Below are 23,891 nucleotides of genomic sequence, written 5' to 3' on the forward strand. Positions count from 1 at the left end.
CCCAAGAATAGCCAAGGCTCCACCAGTTGGCTGATTGCAGGTTAGCACTTGGTGTCATCTTGTCGAGTGAAGACCTTTTCACTTTCATTCTGTAGCTTTCCCCAGCAGGCCTTGTTTTCTTGTCAATTTGAAGCTGAGCAGCTTGCCAACAGGACTGCATGAACCAGAACTTCAGTTGGTGGGTAAATATTTACAGCACAATATTCATAATGAAGAAAATAAGTGATCCTGGTGTATTTATAGATATAAAGTGTTTAAGTTTTAACATACAAGTGTACTGAAAGCCCATTTTAAAAGGAAGCAAACAGTAGGAAACCACCTAACCTTGGAACCACGTCCCTACCCATGGGGGAGTAGCTATGCTCCCTGTGACCTCCATATCCTTAGCTTACCATAGGACTAAGAGCCATGTTCACTTCCCAACTGGCGTTCTCCTAGTAAGGTAATGCTAAAAAGTATTTCAGACAAAGGTAAACTGTTCCCCTTGAAGAAAATCAATATGACTAATAAGAAAGTTGAACCTATCCCAACTAACTACATCTCACAAAGAGCAACCCAATTTTGCTCTTGTAAAGTGAACATCACTTCCTTCTAATTTCTTCTACTCCACAAGCACAAAATAATGGCTCACTCAGAAGATAGGATGATAGCCGAGACCCTGGAGAGACTGACGCTGTTGAGAGTGGATCATGCTCGGTTAGGAAGGAGTGTCTCTACCTCCCATCTAAGCAAGCTTGCAAAAAAGCTCATAATTTTCTTGCCAGGAAGACTGAGAAGGGGGGGGGGATCAAAACTGTGATGTGGAGTGCTATGGAAACCAACTCGGTGATGCTAAGTTTGTGGAGGTCTGCAAGTCTTCTACCTTGGCAACATAGTCAGAGGAACTGCGATCATAAATGGAATGTTTAAAAGACAATAGTAGAGTTGAACCTCCTAACAAGTCTGAAGACACGTCAGAAATTTTGTGTTTTTCTGTATAAAACAAAATCACAAATGCAAATTGACGCTCTCGTACACTACGTGTATTTCCTGGAGCACACTTACTATGCAGCTCACAGCACTCGGTCAATGGGGTCCCTGCATAGAGAAGTACAAGCCTTACATATCAATTCCTTGTGTAGAGTTAGGTACTTCAGCAGCTTCCTAATGCCTTGAGCAAGGTTTACCCATGGGTCTTCAGTGGTATAGATTCACAACACCAAATGCACTTGTCTGCAAAAACCCACAACATGAGAAGTGAGATGTAGTAGACACAGAAATACCACAAAATACAGTTGCATATAAACAATGCATACATGAATAGGAACAAATTTCTGGTTTCCTTTGAGCAATAAAAACGCTAAGGTAACGATAGAACAGAAGGTTGAAAAAAAAATTATCAAAGATCAGCACGTTACACACTGATATGGAAACACTAGAAATCATGTTTCTGGTTTACACGATGCATTTGCACAATGGAACAAAGGATATAGTCAGTCAGCTGTCTTGCCCTATTTCTGGAGGACTGGTGGTGTTTCACTCCTGATAAAGGTCTAGAGGGTTATGTTGAAATTTTCTATTTAGTACAGTCCCTTGATTAATTACAAGAAATTTGCTGTGCGAGTAAATGAACTTGTTTATTACTATTCTCATAGGTAACCTAAATTCAGTTAGGTTTTTTAAATTTACTATGCAGTACATATAGAAATTTTTCAAACTGGCAGAAGAAACGTTAAAATATTGTTTTGAAATTGTATTTTTCATATTAACCATTATTTTAATATTACATTACTAAAAAATATTGCAAATAATACCTATACAACTCTAATATGTGTCAATTGCAGGTCTTGAACATAAAAGCATCTCTAAAAACGCAAGCACAGGAAGGAGACGAAGCCCTATCGTCAGATTCTCGTGACCACGATAAGAAACGCTCGGCAAAGAAAGGAATACGCCCTTCATCTTCTAAGTTTTGGCCCAAAAGCTCGTAATTTCTTTTAAAACTTAAATCAGGTTATTTTTGTAGACACTCTACAAGACACACTCCTTTTACGGTACAGAAATGCTGTATCATGGTCAGTTTCCAGTACTTGTACTCGAACATAACAAATCATTGTACTGCATTAGTATTTATGAATGCATAAAATCAAGTTTATCCAACTACCTAATTTATAAACTTCTTATCCTTTTCACTAATGTTGGTCATATAACTTGTCCAGTGTAATAAATAAATTACATTATACCAGTTAAATGTAATTGTGGCAGGTACAAGAATTACATTATTCAAGTTGAATATAAAAGCAGAAATCTGGAAACATCTAGTTAACAAATAGGATATTGACTAGTGAAAACATGTAAAGTTGTTCAGTACCATATTTGAAGATAAAACTTATATAAATTTAAAAACCAGGTTATTTATGCAAAGGACTAAATCAAATTGTGGCTCGCCATATTCTTTGTTACAGGTAAAACCGGCTTTAGAAATGTAATTACGGCTTTAGAAATTTACATTATTTCATTATTAATCTAAAGTATGGAAAAAACTCAAAACTTAACATATTTTAGAGTAACCTGTTTTGGATACAAATAAATATGTTATCTATGTTAATGGAGCAGATAGGAAATTTTATTACAATAATGACAAATTTACCAAGGGGGAAACTACTTGAACCTGTACAATATTTGAAATACAATATACTTGTACATCCATTGTACACGGATGTTTTAGTTAACCCTTATAGATATCAAGGACACCATAGTATATAATTCCCAATAATTGAGATTCCTTAGTTGACATTTACCTTAAATGCATCAAGTTTATTTAGCTGCTATCAGCTTAGTAGTTTAAACTATGAAAATTAAACAAAGCAAACCCTAAAAGGAAAAAAAAAAAATACCTGGGTCCTTCAGTGATCAGAGTGCAAGTTGCTGTGGACTGCCTGAAAATCTTAAAGGGTTGAACCTGAGAATAAAATACAAATAAAAATTGCCAAAAGCCAAAGAATGTCAAAACAAGAAGACAGAAATATGACCTAAACAAACATTGTGATAAAAACTTGAGAAAAACAGCAAGTATGGCACAAAAGTATATTTATTCCTGTGAATGTAAATTGTGTATTAAGTAAGGCACTAACCTTTGAGATATTTCTGGTATATAATTGGCACCAGTAACAGAATAGCTATACAGTAGTACACATATAATGTACATATATCTAGGCATTTACCCCAATTTGGGGGTAGGCGACAGCAAACAAATGAAACAGAAAAGGGGACCTCTCCTCTCTACGTTCCTCCCAGCCTGACAAGGGACTCGACTGAGTTCGGCTGGTACTGCTAGGGGTGCCACAGCCCACCCTCCCACATTATCCACCACAGATGAAGCTTCCATAACGCTGAATCCCCTACTGCTCCTACCTCTGTGATCTTCCAAGGCACCGGAGGAAGCAGCAGAGCCTACTGGAACTGCGTCACAATCGCTCGCCATTCATTCCTATTTCTAGCACGCTCTCTTGCCCCTCTCACATCTATCCTCCTATCACCCAGAGCTTCCTTCACTCCAACCATCCACCCAAACCTTGGCCTTCCTCTTGTACTTCTCCCGTCAACTCTTGCATTCATCACCTTTAGCAGACAGCCATTTTCCATTCTCTCAACATGGCCAAACCACCTCAACACATTCATATCCACTCTAGTTACTAACTCATTTCTTACACCCATTCTCACCCTCACTACTTCGTTCCTAACCCTATCTACTCGAGATACACCAGCCATACTCCTTAGACATTTCATCTCAAACATTCAATTTCTGTCTCTCCGTCACTTTCATTCCCCACAACTCAGATCCATACATCACAGTTGGTACAATCACTTCCTCATACAGAACTCTCTTTACATTCATGCCCAACCCTCTATTTTTTACTACTCCCTTAACTGCTCCCAACACTTTGCATCCTTCATTAACTCCCTGACGCACATCTGCTTCCACTCCACCATTTGCTGCAACAACAGACCCAAGTACTTGAACTGATCCACCTCCTCAAGTAACACTCCAGTCAACATGACATTCAACCTCACACCAAGCCAATATATCCAGCCTTCTATTCCTAAACATACTTCCAATCTCACATCTTTTACTCTATCATACTACATCCACGCACATTCAAACACCCCAAAACTAGAGTGCGGGGAGCAATCACTCTCCCCCCAGCTCCACTTCTTTGATGTCTCACAGGATTATAATACAGGAGAGGGGGTTCCCAGCCCCCTGTATATTAATGTACAAAAGCAATGCAAGAAAGTTGGGGATAGTAAACAAGAGGTATCCTTAACCTATGTTGTGACATTACAGACTTCCCAATAATATATATATATATAATTTCCTCCTTGTAAGTAAAGAGGAGATATAAAATATTACTTAAACTAGATGCTTTCCTTGAAAAAATAAAATCCTTACAAACTACCATGTGAATATCCATATTGTACACTCCACTATACTTCAGATATCTTCAACAAAGTCTGTTTTAGAATGTATCACATTTTCTTGATCTGGAAGCAAGCTACGAATGTTTTTATTATATTCAACTTCAACATTCTTGCAATGCTTTGCTTGAAGAAGATCTCTGGGAGTCTTTGCAGTCACTGTATTCCGTATCTGCCCTAAGGGACGGCGAGCCTGTTGGAAAAATCAATATTTGATGATTTACTACACCGAAATGCAAAATTTAAATTCATTTTGATGTTCCCAATTGGAAAGAGGAATAGCCTTTAAGCCAAGGTAAAACAGTGTACCAAAAATGGGCATCAAACTAAGAAAAGGCAAAACCCCAAGTTGATCAGACCCGAATTCTTTGTAACGTAAAAGCAAAATATTCTCCACCTAATACGCATGACATGAAAACTAAAACATAGTGCCCTAGAATTTGTCCCATTAAAACTATAACATCATTAAAATGCCCAAGAATTATTCCCATCAAAACTATAACTTCATTAAAAAGTGCCTTAAATAAGAAATTTCAAACTATAAAATCATTAAAAAGTGCCTTAGATAAGAAATTTCAAACTATAACATCATTAAAAAGTGCCTTAGATAAGAAATTTCAAACTACTGTATAACATCATTAAAGTGCCCTAGATAAGAAATTTTAAAGAACCTGGATGCACAATTTATAAAAAGTTTTGAATAAGTGTTAAGAGAACACAAATTAGTACACTTCTTTCAAGAGCTTTTTATTAGACAGAAATAGATGTGGGAATTCTTGATCAGCTGACTGAAAATTACTTAGAATACAACCTGTTCTTATACAGTAAATTTGTCAAACTGCGACTGTCTTCCTCAAAATTTTCTTCAACCTTACCTTGTCACCTTCTCCATCACTTGAGAACAGTTTTTTTACCAAATTCTTATTCTCCTCCTGTGTGTCTTCGACTTCTTGCTTGGCTGTCTCTGTATTTACAACTTGGTCTTCCTCCGAGTCACTTGATGACTTTGTGATTTCTAAATCTATGAAATAAACAAATGATTGGAATTAAAATCTCAAGGAAATGGATGTCTCCTACCTTCATGATTTATTCAAAAGCAACTAACACTTTTAAAGTGCAAATGCCACACCAAAACATTTGGCATCCAAACCCCAGGCCACTTTTTGGGATATTTTACTTGACTCGTAACACAAAATACTAGATATAACTTTACAATATTTTTTTCATAGTATTATTGAATAAATTTCCTTTTCAATGATAAGGTATATTAATTTGTGTTTAATGAAATTTTCATACAAGTAAAAATAAGATAAACTAGTAATACATACATACATATACCAAGGCACTTCCCCAATTTTGGGGGGTAGCCGACATCAACAAATGAAACAAAAACAAAAAAGGGGACCTCTACTGTCTACGTTCCTCCCAGCCTAACAAGGGACTCAACTGAGTTCAGCTAGTACTGCTAGGGTGCCACAGCCCACCCTGGACATAAAATAAATCCAATGGCACCGAAGAGAGTAGGAAATAAATCCAATGGCACCGAAGAGAGTAGGAAATAAATCCAATGGCACCGAAGAGAGTAGGAAATAAATCCAATGGCGCCAGACGTAGAATAAGCTCAAAGGGTTAATGGGACATTATCTGAGCTTGATGACTAATAAAGACAAATGACAATTGCACTAATCTAGCAACTTTGGGCAAAATAAAAACTGACAATAAAATCTTGGTTTTTGAGAAATCATTTAGTAAAATACTTCTCTCACCTTACAATAAAAATACTAAATGCATTGCAGCCTTAACAAGAGGTAAATCATCTTCAAATTAATTTATAAATACATTAAATTACAAGTAAACACAATTTTACACATACCTACCTGCAAAATACACCAAATATTAAAAAAAAAAAAACTAATAACTTTCCCTACTTTACTCAATATATGATAATTTCTAACCGTTATTTTTTCTATTTATTATGCAGAAATAGGCATAAAAACTCTTTGTTTTTAATGAGTTAGAATTAAAGTGAAGTTTATTAAGCTGAAATACTAGTACAGTTCCGGTAACTCAAATGACTTCAACAGCCCTTACATGGTTTTGATGGGCTAAACCCATTCTGAAGGATCTTCCCCGTAAATTATTAAAAATATTTTTGCCTTGTGTTTGTGATTACATAGTCTCCAGTAACTGTCTTGGAATGCCTTTGAAGACGTGATTTTTCAAGTCGTGCTGCTACTAAAAAACACATGACACTTCCTTCAGTAAGAATGCTTGAGACTTCACATTTCAATGTTATTCTACAAAAATGGTGTGATTGGTTTTATAGGTTGAAATGATACCAAATGAAGGTATGAATACGGTTGATTAATTTTCATCATATTGCGATGAATGGCGTTTGATGCCCAAGTGCCTAGCATGAGGACTAAATTTGATAATCCAATCCAATCCCCAAGAAGAGGAAGCTACTTAATTTTGTGACCACATTACTGTACGTTGTCAAGTCAGTAGATCAAGGGAACCACTTTGTATCTAAAGGCAATTAATACCTTAGAATTTATATTTTTTTATTTGATATCAAAGCATAAGTAGAAAATACCAGTCAATGACATTAGAACAATCAAGGAATTGAATTCTATAAATTTCCCAGTGTGGCAAATAACAGTAAATACAAAAATTATCTTAAATAAAAAAAATTCAAACAACAGATAAACATTGGGGCTTTATATGAAGTATTTTACAAATAGAAAATATGCAGCAATGTAAAACTACTCCAAACTATAGAAAAGCCTAATTTTCATTAGAAAATCCATCAAGGCCCCAAAAATCAAATTACTTTGATTTCTTAAATTAAATTGAAAAAATTCACTCTACAGAATCCCTCAAACCAACATCTTGTCAGCAGAGGCAAAGAAATCATAATAATTACCTAATACTTTATCTTCAAGGGGAGTTCTGGGAACTTTAGTTGTTGGAGAACGAGGATCTTGTTCATCGTCGCCTTCATTTTTATCATTTGGGGCACATAAAAATGAGTCCAGCTTCATATCAGTTGCTGGCTTTAGAGACAGAGGACGACGTGGGGCTTCTTTCTTCTCAACAATAATTGGAGTACGATTTACCTGTAGAACAATAAAAGAAAAAACTGGTAAGTAATATTCAACATTTGAAGCTTTACAAATACCTGTAATTAAGTAATATTCAACCACATTTAAAATCTAAAAAAAAAAATTGTCTCTTAAATTTTTTCTAGAAAAAATCAAGTTTTCAAAAAGACAAAACACTTACATCACAATTTGGGGAACGTGGATCAACTATCTTGTCAGTTTTGGCCAATGCGGGCGTGTCCATACGATTACGATTATTTGGAGTTTCCAACGTCTGAAAATTCAAAACAAAAAATTTAAAAATATATTTTTAATAAAACTTGAAGGATAATATAAAAAGTGAAAATAGCAACCATCACAAATTTACTAAAACATTATTATTTTAGTGTTAAAGCATACAGAATTAATAAAAACTAAAGGTACCCTTATTTACTTATGAGCAATTTAATAATATTTTTTACTCTTTGCCCTTGCCAAATACAACAATATAAACCACAGTACAGTACCACCTGTTCAGTAACAATAAAAGCAATTGCCATATGCCCCATAAAAAATTCATGATTATCTGGAGTACTATAACACTAGCCCTCCCTGAAATCAGAACATCAATAAATAATAAATCTAGCAACAACTTTTTTGTGTCTACATATAAACAAACGTTCCTCCTTCAATTAAGATTATGATTCAGAGAAGCTAGAAACACAGTTTTTAAGGTTTTATAACGAGTTGTCGGTAGTTATAGGTGGGTGGTGGGGAAGTCCTAGCACCACCTGGCTCAACGAGTAGCAACCCTGACTTCAGCTGCTGAGGTGTGCAAACGTACTCTCAGCACGACTAAGCATGGCCATTAACTATTATCTTTCTTTCCCATGTGATTAGTTGATTTTGACAATACTGTAGAGAAAACTGTGTGGGTATGCAGTTCTGGCCTGGCACTCCTGACTGTAAGTATGGAACATTTACGAGTAGGGACTCTGTAGATCCCCATTTATTGTGCCCTTGTTACAAGGAACATGACTAAGGAGTCATTGCCCTGCAAGGAGATGGTCAGTAACCTTGAATTAATCTTACTGCAAGCTCAGATGGAGTTAGTCCTACGAGCTTCCCCTAAAGAGGCTGTTAGTTCCAGGCGGGTTCGGATTACAGGGTATGCCTAACAATTTTTCAGGTAATGATCCGGCAAGAAACTACGCCCTTTTGACACTGTGGCCATTTCTACAGTTGGAGGGCATCCCATCAGCAGAAAGGATTATGTTAGTTTAGCGACTAAAGCCCCGCAGATAAGACCGTTATGAACCCCAAGTTCTGATAGACCTCGGAAGGTAAAGTTGATGAAATATCCTCACCTTCGACATTTACCTCATTAGCAGTTCATGGAGCAGTCTTGATGGGAAGAGTAAGAAGCGCCTTTGGCCTCCCTCTCCACCTGATACGATGCCTTGTACCTCTGTCTTCCAAAAAAGTGAATAATTCACACCTCACTGAGGCTTAGAAGAACAGAAACCCCCAATGTTCCCCAAGGAGATCTGCCTCTCCGGCGAAGGTTCTCTCACCTAACTTGTCCGAAGATTGTCTGTTTCTCTAGACTGTCTTGGTCCTGGACAAGAGATCCACAAGTGACCTTAAAACCCTTCAGATACACCTGATACAGTACTGCAAACTCTAGCATGTACTCATCGCAAAGAGCCCCTCATGACCGACAGGAACTAAGGGAAGATCCCATAACATTGAGACAATGGAATACTGTACTGTACACTAATAGTAAAGTTCTCGCACTATCTATCTCCATTGAGCACAGGTTCTTTTCCTTGTGGGAAGTCTCAGGTACTCTCTCTATCTTGAGAGATTTCTTCAGCCCAGGAGCATAGATAGCCTAACTCAGATACCAGAATTAGGGAGAGCAATCTTATAGGAGAAGGTCCCAGTCTTAAAGAAGATTCCAAGATACTGGGACTGACAGGAGTGTCTTAAGACTCCCCATGACATTGTAGGGACTCTCGCCTCGAAGAGACTACTTGGTCTAAAGACAGCCGAGTCCACAGGTGTTCCCGACGTGACTGCATAAGCTCTTCAGAGGTACAGCCCCATAGACAGATCCCAATGCAAGCAGGGGAGTAGAGAACTCCTCTCAAATTGCAACGGCACGTTCTTGGTCCAATGACACCCTCCAGCAGACGAACTAAACAATTTCACTCTCTGTAACCTACAAGAGAGGAAGGGTTAGACGCACCAAACACCTCTATGACAGACGCAAGCCCAATTCCAGCAGAAACCGAAAATCTGAAGACAATCTACCTTCCTAAAAGTGCTGGCCTCAATGAGGCAGATAAATGGCCTGGGAAAGGGTACAAGAGCACCAGTAATATGAGATAAAAAAGGTCTCTTGACAGGCTCTTTGGAGCACCACAGTTCCAGACCTTCCTTAGAACTTCAGCGTTTAAAACTGGCCAATGAGCCTCTGGATAGTACCAACAACCTGGTATTACTATTATTACTTGCTAAGCTAAAACCCTAGTTGAAAAAGCAGGATGCTATAAGCCCAGGGGCTCCAACAGGGAAAATAGCACATTGAGGAAAGGAAACAAGGAAAAATTAAATATTCTACAATCGGTAATATTAAAATACATATTTCCTATATAAACTATAAAAGTTAACTAAAAAGAGGAAGAGAAATAAGATAAAATAGTGTGTTCCAGGAGAAGACCCTACACCGTAGGTGAAGAATTCCTTTTTGCTTTCTTTTTTTTTGTTCCTGCAGAGCAATTCCCACTGGGAGGGTGACCACTCCATTCATCATAGGGCAAGGGTTCTGTAGCTACTGTCCTTGGCAAGTCCGGCACTGCCTGCGAGGATCCACCTCTATACTACTCAAATGGTGTTGCAGGCCTTGAGCGGTACCCCAGGTCATGTCTGCATGATGAGGAGTCACACGTACAAGCACACAAGAGGGAAGATGGAGAAAAATTATTGAACATTTTTGAAGTACAGTAAATTAAAAGCAAACCCTGCCATGTTTCCAGCAGAGAGGAACTAGTTCACTCTCTAGATGGCTGAAATTCAATTGAGTTTACAGTGAGCAGTGGGGTGGGTGATTACTTCCCTGCTGCCAGCAGGGTAATTACATGCCGGTTGTTCCCACCTCGTTAAAGAGTTTTAACCATCGTATTCCAGCCTTCGCTAGTATTGTCTCCTATAGTCAAGAACTAGGGTTTGTATGCATGTGGGAACAAACCGTAGCTAAATTTGGGAAAAAAATTAGAAATAATGTGGCTGCACAACTACCTCCCAACAATTAATGTAGAGTATTTACTAAGTTTCTAATGGATACCTGCCTTGAACAGAATCAAGGATTTACACCTGTTCACAAACATACCAATCACATAATTGGTTATATACTGTAGTGCAACAGGACATTCAAACTTTAACAAAAAACCATAACGACAAGAGTAAGAAACCACATTTCAAACGTACCATGATAGGAGTTCGTGCGATCTCCTCAGATGGAGAGCGGGGATCAAAAGGCAAGCGTTTACCCTTGGGGGTGTGTTCTTGCTCGGATTCATTCACTACTGTGTCAACAAATTTACTGGTGATGCCCCCCATTGTTGGAAGATCTGAAAATGGTGTAAAAAATTATCTTACAGTACAATATTATACAGAATTTTATTATCTAAATTTTAAATAACATGACAATCACAGTGCTTCAATTTATTCTACTCTGGCTTTAAACTCCCATAGCATTTAGTATTAATAAAAGGAAAAAAAATATTTCAAAAGTAAAATGCTGTATTTGAAATTACTCAATGGCTAAACAAAAATGACCAGATTTGTTCTAAATTCTGGCAAACAGCGAAGAAGTCAGCATTAGTGCCAAAATTCTTTGCAATACAGTACTGAAGATTTATTCCTCCATTAAAATATAACTGTACTTAAACACATTTTCACAGATGTGATATTTCTACAAATTTTATGTTTGACCAAACAGAACCCCTACACATAAAATTACAATGACTACAAAATACAGTGTTTCAGTGACATGAAAGAACTCAAAATTGTCAAATATTACAGTATCACTTAATTGTAATTGTCATATGAAATAAAACTTTTTCACTGAAATAAGAACTCTCCTCTTTGATTAAATACCTTTAAACATTCAAGACATAACAAACTCTATAACAGTACAACAGCCCAATTTGTGACTAGCAGTTGTTAGTGGATTCAAGGAATCCCGACGTAAGTGAATTTTCACCTTATAAAGTGACATACATTTCCTAAACACATACTTGACATAAAAAGTACTTACAACCTGTTACTATTTTATAAAACCCAGATATGACAAATTAGTAGATAATTTGTATTTTTCCTAACCATACAAACCTTAACTATTTAATTAGGATATTACTTTCGGCGTAGCTTAAATGACGAGCCTTTAGATTTTTAACGAGGGTTTACTACCCCCTCGCTAGTAAGCGAGGGAGTAGGGGAGGGGTAGATAGCTACTCCTCCCCCCCTCACACACCAGTGAGTAGCTCACTTTGCTTAGAGGTAGGACTTCCCGGGGGACAGGGCTGACGGGCAAGTTTGATTAAATAGCTAAGGTTTGTATGGTTAGGAAAAATAAATTATCTACGAATTTGTCATTTGTTCCGTAACCGAAATACAAACCACGCTATTTAATTAGGGTGACTTAACCCTTAGGTAGGGTGGTAAGTCCTAGCCGTACTGACTTTGGCTTTTGCCCAGGGACTCAGTATCTGAGTGTGTTAGAACTCAAGATAAGGAGTCCCTGCACCTCGCAAGTGCCTTGCTCTGCAAGAACCGCGGCCTACGTAAGCTAGTGTGTGAAGGAGTGAAGTTAGACTCGTCCTAGGAAGTTGACCTGGCGTCCTTTAGATGGAAATCTAGGTTAGGACGATCCCAATACCACCTCGTAAGGGTATGGGGACGTGACAGTATTAACTTAATACTAGGAACACAAGGAAACATGGTTTACATGCAGTAGTTTGAGGTCAGCTGTGCAGAGAACCCAGGATGCTGCTTTCCCCAAGAGAGGGGAGAAGGAAGAAAAGAATAAGGGCCAGGCATACCTTTTCATTCATGCAGACTAAAACCGGGTAACAATGCCCTCAACCTTCTGCTACTTGTCCATTAAGGAGCCTGAGGTTTAAACCAGCTGTTGTGCAGCCACCACAGGGCCGATAGAGAACTTATCGAGCCTCCTGTGGGTCACGTCTTGCAGGTAGTGGGCTGTGAAGGTCGTTTGATGCTTCCAAACCCCTGCTTGTAGAACCTGTGTCACAGAGTAATTTCTCTTGAATGCCAAGGACGTAGCAATGCCCCTGACATCATGTGCCCTAGGGCGACATGACGGAGGAGGGTCAGGATTCAGGGAATGGTAGATAACCCTGCGAATCCAGGCTGAGATTGTATTCTTAGTGACCCTCCTCTTCGTCCTTCCTGTGCTCACGAACGATGCTTGCACCCGAGGACGAATTGCAGCTGTTTTCTCAAGATAGAGCCTCAGACTCCTTACTGGGCACAGTAGGAGATGGTCTGGGTCATCTGTTACAGAACGGAGACTCGAAATCCGGAAGGAGTCGAACCGGGGGTCCGGCTCTCCTGGATTCTGAGTCTTAGCTACAAACTCAGGGACGAATCTGAACATTACCTCCCCCCATCCCCTTGAATGGGCGATGTCATACGAGAGACCATGAAGTTCGCTGACTCGCTTGGCCGAGGCCAGAGCAAGCAGGAACACCGTCTTCCAAGTCAAGTGGCAATCAGAAGCCTGGCGTAATGGTTCGAAAGGAGGTCTCTTAAGAGACTTGAGGACTCGAACCACGTTCCATGGAGGAGGTCTCACTTCCGACTGGGGGCAGGTAAGTTCATAACTTTGTATGAGTAGAGAAAGTTCCAGCGAAGAGGAAATGTCCATTCCTTTGAGCCTGAAGGCGAGACTTAAGGCTGAGCGATAGCCTTTCACTGCCGAGACAGAAAGGCGCATTTCTTCCCGCAAATACACAAGAAATTCCACTATTGCTGGAATAGTGGCATCGAGTGGAGGGATACCCCTTCCACGACACCAACCACAGAAGACTCTCCACTTTGCCTGGTAGACCCCTGCGGGTGACTTTCGCAGGTGTCGAGACATCCTTTCTGCAACTTGTTGCGAAAAGCCTCTCTCTGTGAGAAGACGCCGGATAGTCTCCAGGCGTGAAGTCGTAGCGATGCTACGGCTTTGTGGAAGATGTTGGCATGTGGTTGTCTGAGTAGCTCGTGTCGAGGAGGAAGTTCTCTCGGGAGTTCCGTCAGGAGCTGCAGAAGGTCCGGGAACTACTCTGCGTGATGCCATAGAAGAGCTATTAAGGTCCATCTCAGTATCTCTACTGCAAGATGGGATAGCTGCTGTGAAAAGGTACCTCCCTGCTTGTTGATGTAAGCCACTACCGTGGTGTTGTCGCTCATCACCACCACGGAGTGACCCGCCAGGTATTGTTGGAACTGCTGAAGTGCCAGATACACGGCCTTTATTTCTAGCAGGTTAATGTGGAGGCACTTTTCTAATTCTGACCATAGGCCTGAGGTCCTGTGGTTCAGAACGTGGGCCCCCACCCTTTTTTTTGAGGAGTCCGAAAACAGCATCAAATCCGGGGGGAGGACGAGAAGATCCACTCCCTTTCGTAGGTTTTCCTCTGTCAAACACCACTGAAGATCCTTCCGTTCCGCAGGACCCATTAGGACCAAGATGTCCAGGAAATCGTGTCCTTGATTCCACCGGGACTTGAGTCACCATTGCAGGGATCTCAACCTGAGGCGACCATTTGGAACTAGTCGGGCCAGAGAAGAAAGGTGATCGAGGAGACGTAACCACGATTGGGCTGGGAGTTCTCGTCTGAGGAAATAACTGAACCCTCCTCAGCCTTGCTATCCTGTTGTCTGATGGGAAGGCTTTGTGGAGATTGGTGTCCAAGATCATGCCTAGATATACCAGTCGTTGAGTTGGAAGCAGGGAAGACTTCTCGAGATTTACCAAGATACCTAGATCTTGGCAAAATCCCAGAAGCTTGTCTCGGTGTCGAAGAAGGGCTGACTCCGAGTCTGCCAGGATCAGCCAGTCGTCCAGATAGCGGAGGAGACGGATGCCGATCCTGTGTGCCCACGAAGAAATCAGTGTGAACACCCTAGTGAATACCTGAGGTGCTGTGGAGAGACCGAAACACAGCACCTTGAACTGGTAGATCTTGTTGTCTAGGCTGAATCTTAAGTACTTCCTTGAAGACGGATGGACTGGGATCTGGAAGTACGCGTCCTTCAGGTCCAGTGTACACATGAAGTCTTGTGGTCTCACCGCAAGTCTCACCATGTCCGCCGTCTCCATGCTGAACGGGGTTTGTTTGACAAATCTGTTCAGGGCTGAGAGGTCGATGACTGTTCTCCAGCCTCCAGACGCCTTCTTTACAAGAAAGAGTCGACTGAAGAACCCTGGGGAACCGTCGAAGACCTCCTGGAGAGCGCCCTTCTTTAACATGGTCTGGACTTCTGCCCGTAGGGCTTGGCCCCTTGTCGATCCCATGGCAAAGGAGCTCAACGACACTGGATCTGCTGTCAGGGGAGGTAGAGATGTTATGAACGGTGCGCGATATCCGTGACTGATTACGGAAATCGTCCAGGAATCGGCCCCGAGTTGCTACCACCTGTCTGCGCAACTTTGAAGGCATCTCCCCACTGGTGGACATGCAGGGGGACTGCCAATCCTAGCGTTTGCGGCCTCGGCCGCTCCCTCTAGGATTCTTTCCTCCCCTGGAAGACTTTTTGCCTTTCTTGTCTTTGACAGGAAAGGGCTTCGACACCGTTGCCTTCGCTGCCACAGCCGGTTTCGTTGTCTTGGACGGGCAAGGTTGTTGAGGTGCCGGAGGTTTATAGGGTTTTGATGTAAGAACCCTATGAAGGAGGGAGTCCTGGTTGGACTTCCTCCACCTCTCGGCTGCCTGTTCAAAGTCTTTAGGCTCGAACAGGTTCTTCCCTAGAAGGGAAGAATGTCTGAGCCTGCTGACCTCGACGGCTGGGACCTTCGCGTGGAACCTTTCTGCCACAGCATCACGACGTTTCAGGATTGAGTTGGCCCACAAGTTCGAGACTTGGTGGTCCAGAAACTCAATGGTGCGGGTGCCCGAGAGGAGGAAGGTCTCCAGGGCCTTCCTGGTGCTCTCCTTAGACAAATCTTTGGATCGCAACAGGATGCCAAGAGATCCCAGCCAGATGTCAAGCCACGAAGTAGCTTGCATAGCACACTTCGCAACCTTCTCCTGGCTTATAATCTCTGTCGCCGAGAAAGTCACTTGCCGGCTAGAGTGTCTCTCAAGAGGGACTCCCTTGGTATGCTCTTTCACAGAGTGGTGCAGGGGAAGAGCTAAACAAGCCTCCTCCGTGATCTCGAAGTACCTCCTCTGTTGGACGCGAGGAGGCGGGAAGAGTTTGTTGCCAGCCTTGGAACGGCTGGAGGAGACGAGCTCAGAGAGCTGGCCCTCGACCTTATCCCTGGCACTCTTCACCCCTTGGGACCAGGGCAAAGCTGCACTGGCCTTAGCGGGTTTCTGAGTGCCAAAGACCCTGTCCTGGACCGTGTCCTTGCCCTCGCGAGGAGGAATCTCAGGATCGGGAATCCTGTTGAGATGCCTCATCAGGGTCAGGACTTGCCAGAAGGCATGCTCTGACTCTTGTGGCTCCCCTCCTGGAGAACTGGCAGCGAAGTCTCCCGTCCCCAAAGGCTCTTCTTGGGGGGACGCGTGAACATTCTCCGCGGGTCTTGTAGGTTCTGGACGGATCCTCGAGGATGACTTGGGGACTGTCTTGGAATCCTTAAATTCTCACCTGGGAGGAATACAGGACTCCAACAACGACGTCTGAGGGCTCTTCTCTGCTCCAACCTGGGACGATTCTCCAGCGCGAGGTGGGGTTCCTCCCATTGGTGCGATAGAACGACTCACCTCCTAAGACTCCCCTGAGGACGGAAAATGCTCGTCCACGGGAGAGGGAGAAAACGTCGGGGGGGGGGGGGGGGGGGGGGGGGGGGGGAGAAGGAGCCTTCCTCAAGGTTGTCCGGAGAGCCAGCTTGACCCTCGGAGAAGTTACCACGGTTTCTACTCCTCTCTTTCTCTTCAGTGGGGTTGGAGCCGCCATAGTTTTGAGACCCATCTCAGCGAAGGCAGGTTTGACAGCCTGAACGACACCTCTGATGAGGGATCCAAACTATGGCGGCTTACTGACAGCAGCTCTGTCAGAGACTCTCTCTGAAGGGAAGGGGATCAGGTGATCCTTTGGAGTAGACACGACTGCTGGACCTGCCTGGAAGGAAAGAGAAGAGGAAGATTGGTTCCTGGACCCATATAGTGATTTCCCTCCCTCCTGCGAGAGCGCTGGTCTGCGCTGGGGGGGGGGGGTGAGGATGACCTGGCTGCTCTCGTTCCTGTAGGCTAGCGCAGTAGCTCGCGTTTTGCCTCCCGATGAGAAACACCATGTTGGGGATCGCGCTGAGACTCGCGCGATAGTACCCTACTAGGATCGCGATCGGTCGCACAGGCTAGTGGCGCGCAGACGAACGATGGCGCGTAGGGCATGTAGGCGAGCGACTGCGCACAGGTGAGGGTGTGCGTTGGCGAGCGATGGCGCGCGGGCGCTCAGGAGATCGATGGCGCGCGGGCGCTCAGGAGATCGATGGCGCGCAGTTGCGCGATCTGGAGAAGCAGGAAGCACAGGCGGGAGTACAAGTGTTTGCACGCGCGATGGAGATTGTTCGTGAGCGCGTGGGCGCGCAGGATCTCGGCAAGCGCCCACGCGCAAGGGTGTTACCCATAGCGAGTGAGCGTGCAGGAGGGCGCACAGCAGAAACTGGTGTCTGCGCGCAATGGCTGACGAGCTAGCGGGGTCCTATGACACGTAGACGAACGCTGAAGAGGAGGAGAAACTCGGTTCTTCCTTCTTGCGCCCAGATCCGGAGCTCGTGGGCGCACAAGCGAACGATGGCGTGCAGGCGAACGTTGGCGAGCAGGAGATTGTGGGCGTGCGGGGCGCGCAGTTGTACGCTGGCGAACAGGAAGGCGCTGGCGCAGAAGGTCTCTGGGGCGTTGTGTCCGAGGATGAAGTTCTGAGCAGAGAGGACTTCACCATAGGCGAGCGTGCAGGAGAACGTTAGAGCGCAGGGGACTTGCTCACATTGTGAGAAAGCCCCTTCTGCCCTGAAGGGACCGGTGCCCGTTGGATAACGGGATGCGTGGGCGCCCAAAGCGCGTCAGCAGCCAGGAAAGGAGACGGCAGGTCCGAAGGTCTGGCAGGCGAAGGAGAACGATCAGCAGAGAGGTCCAAGGATGCAACTGCAACAGTCGGTGCACAGCGAGGAGGATCCTCTGCTGGGGACTGTGACGGAGAAGAGCCGAAGAGGCGCCTCCTAACTCCCTTGTGAGGAGAAGGAAGGCCTCTACGGCGAAGAGGAGGGCGAGCCTTCCGACGGATACGTCCTCTGGGGGCGGCAGGCAGACCATCGTCAGTCCTCCGAAGAGGAGTCTCTGTCAGTGAACTCCCCCGAGGGAGAAAATCACCAGCAGGAGAGACCGTTGGACTTAGCTCCTCCCTCAAAAGATATTCGGAGGGAGAAACTAAGCCTTCAGCTGCATCGGGAACCAAGGCAGGGGTTTGACCTAACTCAGAGGCCCCTGCCACAACAACGTCGACGATAGACAGAGGGTCAACCTCTGCTACCGCCGGCGACTGTTTGACAGCAGCCCCCAACTTGATTATGTCAAACAGGGCTTCCCTGGAGGGCAAACCCTTAAGCCCCAAGGAAGCCCAAAGATGCAACAAATCTTCATTAGCAACAGTGTTAATAGATAAATCCTCCCACGGGGGAAGAGGAGGAGCTGCCTCGCTATGGGAGGCAACTCCCTCTCCCGAACCCCGAGGTCGGTCAACAAAAGAACGGCCTACGCTACCACTCGACAGCCTCTCAGAAGAGACTGATCGAGCGGGACCTTCGGAGGAGGTTCGGGCTACGGAAGAAGAGTCCTTGGAATTTTCTTTCTTCAAGGAAACCCTTAAAGGAGAAAGATCCCTTTTGGACTTCTTCTACCAGCGCCGGGAAAACCTCTCCCACTGGGAGGTAGACCACTCCCTACACTCACTACACACTTTGTCTCTATCACACCGTTGGCCCCTGCAGAACGGACATAAGGTGTGAGGGGCCGTTTCGACCGCCGACATATATGTACCACAAGGGCGGTCAGGTAATCCGGGGCACTTCCGCATAATGGTAGAGGCCAACTTCCAAGCACACACAGCAAAGAAAAAGCAAAAAAGATTAAGGCTGTCATTAAGCGAGGGTGGGAGCAGACACGTCTGTTCATCACCCGAGCCAAAAGCAAGGTGAGCTACTCACCGGTGTGTGAGGGGGAGGAGGGGTAGCTAGCTACCCCTCCCCTACCCTCTAGCTAACTAGCGAGGGGGTAGTAAACCCTCGTTAAAAATCTAATGGCTCGTCATTTCAGCTACGCCGAAAGTAATACCCTAATTAAATAGCGTGGTTTGTATTTCGGTTACGGAAAAAACTTACATTAATAAGGTTCCATGTGAAGTAAAGTACACTATTCAATTCTTACTTAATGACTTGGGGACCGACGTACGCTAGGATAAATCGCAACTTGGATTCTATTTTTGTACACTAGTTAATATTTAAAGATGAGCAACAAAGTTAGAACTGGCGTAAAAAGGAGCATTTTAAACGGCTTACAAAAAATGGCGTTTGATAGTTTTCAGGTTCATCATATTGTAATAACTACAAACAATTGCTGTAGCTATAATACTACACGAGTGTTAAGTTTTAACTGATCATTTCACAACTGTACAAGGTAAAATCGCTAACAGACTTGATGTTGGCACAGTGAGGCCTAATCTACCGCTGGCCATATGGTAAAATTGTACATATGACTATATAAAGCTAGGCTATAATTCACCCTCATCTTAACTTCCAAGTTCCTGAGAATACAGCTGGACACAGAATTCCTGACACCTAACTCTGAGGAAGAGAACCTTGTCAAAAGCTTTCTGCAAGGCCATCTCTCCCACCTCTCCTTACACCAGATGATTGGTTGCTCCCTGTGCAGTTAAGGTGTTATAGGATGTACTTCCTCAGTGTGAGGCATTACAGGAATCCCTGTGTCCAAATTTACATGTAATATTCAACAAGTCAGATCTTCTCCAATACTACAGTGTATTCTAGAAGTTTTATTCCAGCTGTGACCAAGTCGTGGAATGATTTTCCGAATCGAGTAGTTGAATCAGTTCAAACTTGCAGCAAATGTGTTTATGTTGAAGACTTACTTACTTATAAGATTGCCTTGCCTTATGCAAGACACAGGCTCTAGCGTTGGTAGCCCGTAAGCGAATTTAATTGAGATTTACTTTTATTACCTTTGAAAGAGGGAGAACGTTGAAGAGGCCGATATGTTTTTTATAATTTATATATGAAATACTTTTAATGTGGTTAATGTTTTTAAAAATATTTTATTCTAATATTCATTACTTCTTATATCGTTTATTTATTTCCTTACTTCCTTTCCTCAAGGCTATTTTCCCTGTTGAAGCCCTTGGGCTTATAGCATCTTGCTCTTCCAACTAGATTGTAGCTTAGCTAATAATAATAATAATAATAATAATAACAACAACAGCAACATCAGGAGATACTCCATCAATGAAGGCTAAACTTAGGAAATCTTCTTAGTTAGCTTAGACCTACTTGACCACCCGTCCTTACAAAACTTTCTTTTATTAATGTGAACTATCATAATTATAATTGAAAATCAACCAGCCTATTACTTAAATTCTTGGAGAATTAGAATACTGCAAATGAAAATATTTAAAAGCTAAAACAGTCTTTTAAAGTAGGAAATGTCATATGTCAGTTGTCACTTCCCAGATGTTGGTACAGTAGTCTTGTTACTCTAACTAATTCTTGTACCACACACAGAATGTCTTCAACTTAATTGGTTCAAAGACTGTATTTGTAAGTTGAATTGTTTGTAAATCAAGTTTTGTTAAATTTTAGCCTAGGGTAGGCGTAACCTGAATTACATGCTTATGATTTCCAGCTTCAAAAGTCAACAAATAGTCGGGTTTCATCTGAAATGGATTTCAGGTTATAACTAATGTTGCTTTGCTTCCTGTATTAAAAGATATAATATTGTTTCATAACAGCAGTTCTTTACTTCTGTTATTTTCAGTAGGATTTGTGCTTGTACCAACGAATGTTTCAAGTCGAATGTTTGAATGAATGTTTCTGTACTGTATCTGAACAATTCTGCTGAAATCTGCAGTACTGTATTTAATAAGATGTGGTCTCAATGTTTAATAAAACTGTATTGACCTGTGACAAGAAGGATAAAAAACCATAGACCTCAAACCTAACCTAACCAAGGAGGCAGGGTCCTAACTTTACTGAGTGCTATAAATCATACAAGGACTAACACTTATTTACAGAAGTAGGACATGAGTCTTTTTATAGTTTATTTAAGACATATTTGTTTTTTATGTTGTTTATAGTTTATATGTGACATGTCTGTTTTGACGTTGTTACTTTTTTAAGAAAGATTTATTGTTAATTTGTTCTCTTCATTTATTCATTTCCTTATTTCCTTTCCTCACTGGGCTATTTTTCCCTGTTGGAGCCCCTGGTCTTATAGCATCTTGCTTTTCCAACTAGGGTTGTAGCTTGGATAATAATAATAATAATAATATACCACCGCGACTGTAAAGGAACTTTTGCCAAAAGGCTACCTTCAGTAAGGATAGCCCGAGAACTACGGCACACAAGTTGTGATTCCTTACCCGGCGCCTTTGCATATCAGCGGACAGTTCCTCCCGCGTCCTTAGAAAATGGGAATTTTCCTCCCCTTTTCTAGTCATTCGTAAAAGTGGCTGCTGTGCTACGAAATCTGTCAGTTTTGCTGCAGAACCTTTACACACGAACACCACAATTTAAAATTCCCCACCTAACCTAACCTACAAGCCGTGTCCTTCCCTACTTACCTAACGGGTTCTCATACCCGCTGCGGCCCTGCTTACACTACCGTGTTCTTAGCCGGCCATCATCATACATACAGTTGGCCAGTACAGCATCATACATACACGACCCTTAACTGTAGTCTACATTGGCACTGTGACAATTAAAACAAAAATTTCATGATCCTCCCTAACCCAACATAGGATCCAGGGTAAAACTATAGGCCTAGTCCCGGAATTATGATAAAACCGGATTTAGTGTTTTCAATAACCTGAAAATGCCAAAGCAGACCAGGAAACAGCATTTATACTCATCTTACACATAAAAGAAAGATACACAGGAAAAGGTATTACAGGTTTAGGGTTCAGGAACATGTTAGAAGTAGGCCTAGGGAAATCGTAAATTTCATTCGAGTAGGCTTATATCAATTTTAACTTTTCAGCTATTTAACGTCAATTAAATGGTATTTACTCAACTTTAGCCTACTTTAAGAATATTATAAAAGCCTGGACTATTAATACAACCTTAAAACTACATTACGAAAACCTTAAGGTCATACGGTACTAAACATCCCGAAGCACACCACTTCCTTCTTTATGCTATTTAAGCCACGGGAAATAATTTAAACACTTACTATTAGAATTTAATAACTCTAAACATCACCAACAAAGAAAATACTTACTTAAATTTCGATGTTACAGAAGCACTTAGGAATAATTTCAAATGTTGAAATGGGGTACCGGCTATCGACGAGTTTGAAAATGAATCAAAACAAACGTCATGCCGTCATGGAGATCGGCTAAGCTTCGACTTCGTTCGTAAGAGCCTAAAGTTGTCGTACTTGAGATTTTTAACATTTATTATTATTATTATTATTATTATTATTATTATTATTATTATTATTATTATTATTATTATTATTATTATTATTTTTCGGGAGTAGACCCTCTTTTAAGCAGGTTTTATTGAAAGTGATTGCTGCCTCAGTGGCGTTAATTTTGTAATTAACTTTTTCTATTGTTCTTATTATCTTTTTCTCTTCATTTGACCAATCCGCCAGTAACTGGGAAAGGGACATATCAATAGGAAGGTGATGAAGACCATATCATTCACAATTTGTCTTTAATATATCACAACACATTGTAAAAGTACAGATAATATGTACAAAGTATAACACACTATCACAATGTTAGTGCACACAAAGTAATGGTCACTTTTGTACAAAAAATTATAAATTACGTAATTTATATTTTTTTGTACAAAAGTGACCATTACTTTGTGTGCACTAACATTGTGATAGTGTGTTATACTTTGTACATATTATCTGTACTTTTACAATGTGTTGTGATATATTAAAGACAAATTGTGAATGATATGGTCTTCATCACCTTCCTATTGATATGTCCCTTTCCCAGTTACTGGCGGATTGTTCAAATGAAGAGAAAAAGATAATAAGAACAATAGAAAAAGTTAATTACAATATTATTATTATTATTATTATTATTATTATTATTATTATTATTATCATTATTATTATTATTATTATTATCTAAGCCACAACCTTATTTGGAAAAGCAGAATGCTATCACCTTAAGGTTTCCAACAGAGAAAAGTAATGAACAATTAAAATAAAATAAGAACAGTAACAACATTAAAACAGATATTTCATCTATAAACGATAAAGAGAGACTTATGTCAGCCTGTTTGACATAAAAACATTTGCTGTAAGTTTGAACTCCTGAAGTTCCAAGTCTTGGTAAAGTTGTCTTATGAAATCACATATTCAAAAGATTCATCGTAATTTATGAATTTTCGACCTACTTTCTAACACTTGGGCCAGGAAGGCCATTCATCTCTGATTAACAACTGGAGAATAATGCAACATTAAGTTTAAGAAGTTGACAGTAAGCTATGATGGATGAAAAGCGTAGTCTCATGGAAAAAAAAAATGGAGATAGTACACCATGAATTGATAAGCAGTATTACTCTATATGAGCCATATTTTTACTCTTAATTTTCTGTAGGGTAGGTTTTCCTTATTTCCTTTCCTCACTGAGCTATTTTCCCTGCTGGAATCCTTGGGCTTATAGCACCCTGCTTTTCCATGTAATAATAATAATAATAATAATAATAATAATAATAATAATAATAATAATAATAATAATAATAATAATAATAATAATAATAATAATAATGGTGTTTAATGAGATTGAAAAAAGCAAATAAGATATTTGCTAGGTTAAATAAAATTTTGAAATCAAATCGCCAGCAATTACATATAA

At 41.5% G+C, this 23,891-nt stretch overlaps 3 protein-coding genes across 3 annotated transcripts in view; 2 read left to right on the top strand and 1 right to left on the bottom strand.

Moving 5' to 3' along the window:
- Positions 1-2,693, top strand: part of LOC137615449 (COP9 signalosome complex subunit 7b-like) — a 47,347-nt gene extending 44,654 nt beyond the window's left edge. Inside the window, exon 7 of the mRNA XM_068345327.1 lies at positions 1,824-2,693. Coding sequence (XP_068201428.1) covers positions 1,824-1,970 — 147 coding nt within the window. The 3' untranslated portion in view covers positions 1,971-2,693. The remainder of the gene's footprint in view (positions 1-1,823) is intronic.
- LOC137615452 (cell division cycle-associated protein 3-like) overlaps positions 1-23,891 on the top strand; it is a 310,532-nt gene that overhangs the window by 206,907 nt on the left and 79,734 nt on the right. The window lies entirely within an intron of this gene.
- On the bottom strand, positions 4,150-22,426 carry LOC137615450 (cell division cycle-associated protein 3-like). The gene is made up of 6 exons (XM_068345329.1): positions 22,292-22,426; positions 11,034-11,176; positions 7,744-7,836; positions 7,385-7,577; positions 5,334-5,479; positions 4,150-4,651 (listed from the first exon to the last, which is right to left on the bottom strand). The coding sequence occupies exons 2-6, from the start codon at positions 11,163-11,165 to the stop codon at positions 4,475-4,477; spliced, it is 741 nt and encodes a 246-aa protein (XP_068201430.1). The 5' UTR covers positions 11,166-11,176; positions 22,292-22,426; the 3' UTR covers positions 4,150-4,474.

Source organism: Palaemon carinicauda, chromosome 21 (genome assembly GCF_036898095.1).
Source record: "Palaemon carinicauda isolate YSFRI2023 chromosome 21, ASM3689809v2, whole genome shotgun sequence".
Taxonomy (NCBI): Eukaryota; Metazoa; Arthropoda; class Malacostraca; order Decapoda; family Palaemonidae; genus Palaemon; species Palaemon carinicauda.

What these genes read in the sequence shown, in the direction of transcription:
- LOC137615450 (XM_068345329.1), bottom strand. Translation starts at nt 11,165, where the DNA reads ATGGGGGGCATCACCAGTAAATTTGTTGACACAGTAGTGAATGAATCC. An exon ending in CACGTTCCCCAAATTGTGAT is followed by an intron (nt 7,578 to 7,743) that starts GTAAGTGTTTTG and finishes ATTGTTCTACAG; the next exon opens with GTAAATCGTACTCCAATTAT. An exon ending in GTGATGGAGAAGGTGACAAG is followed by an intron (nt 4,652 to 5,333) that starts GTAAGGTTGAAG and finishes TTTTTCCAACAG; the next exon opens with GCTCGCCGTCCCTTAGGGCA.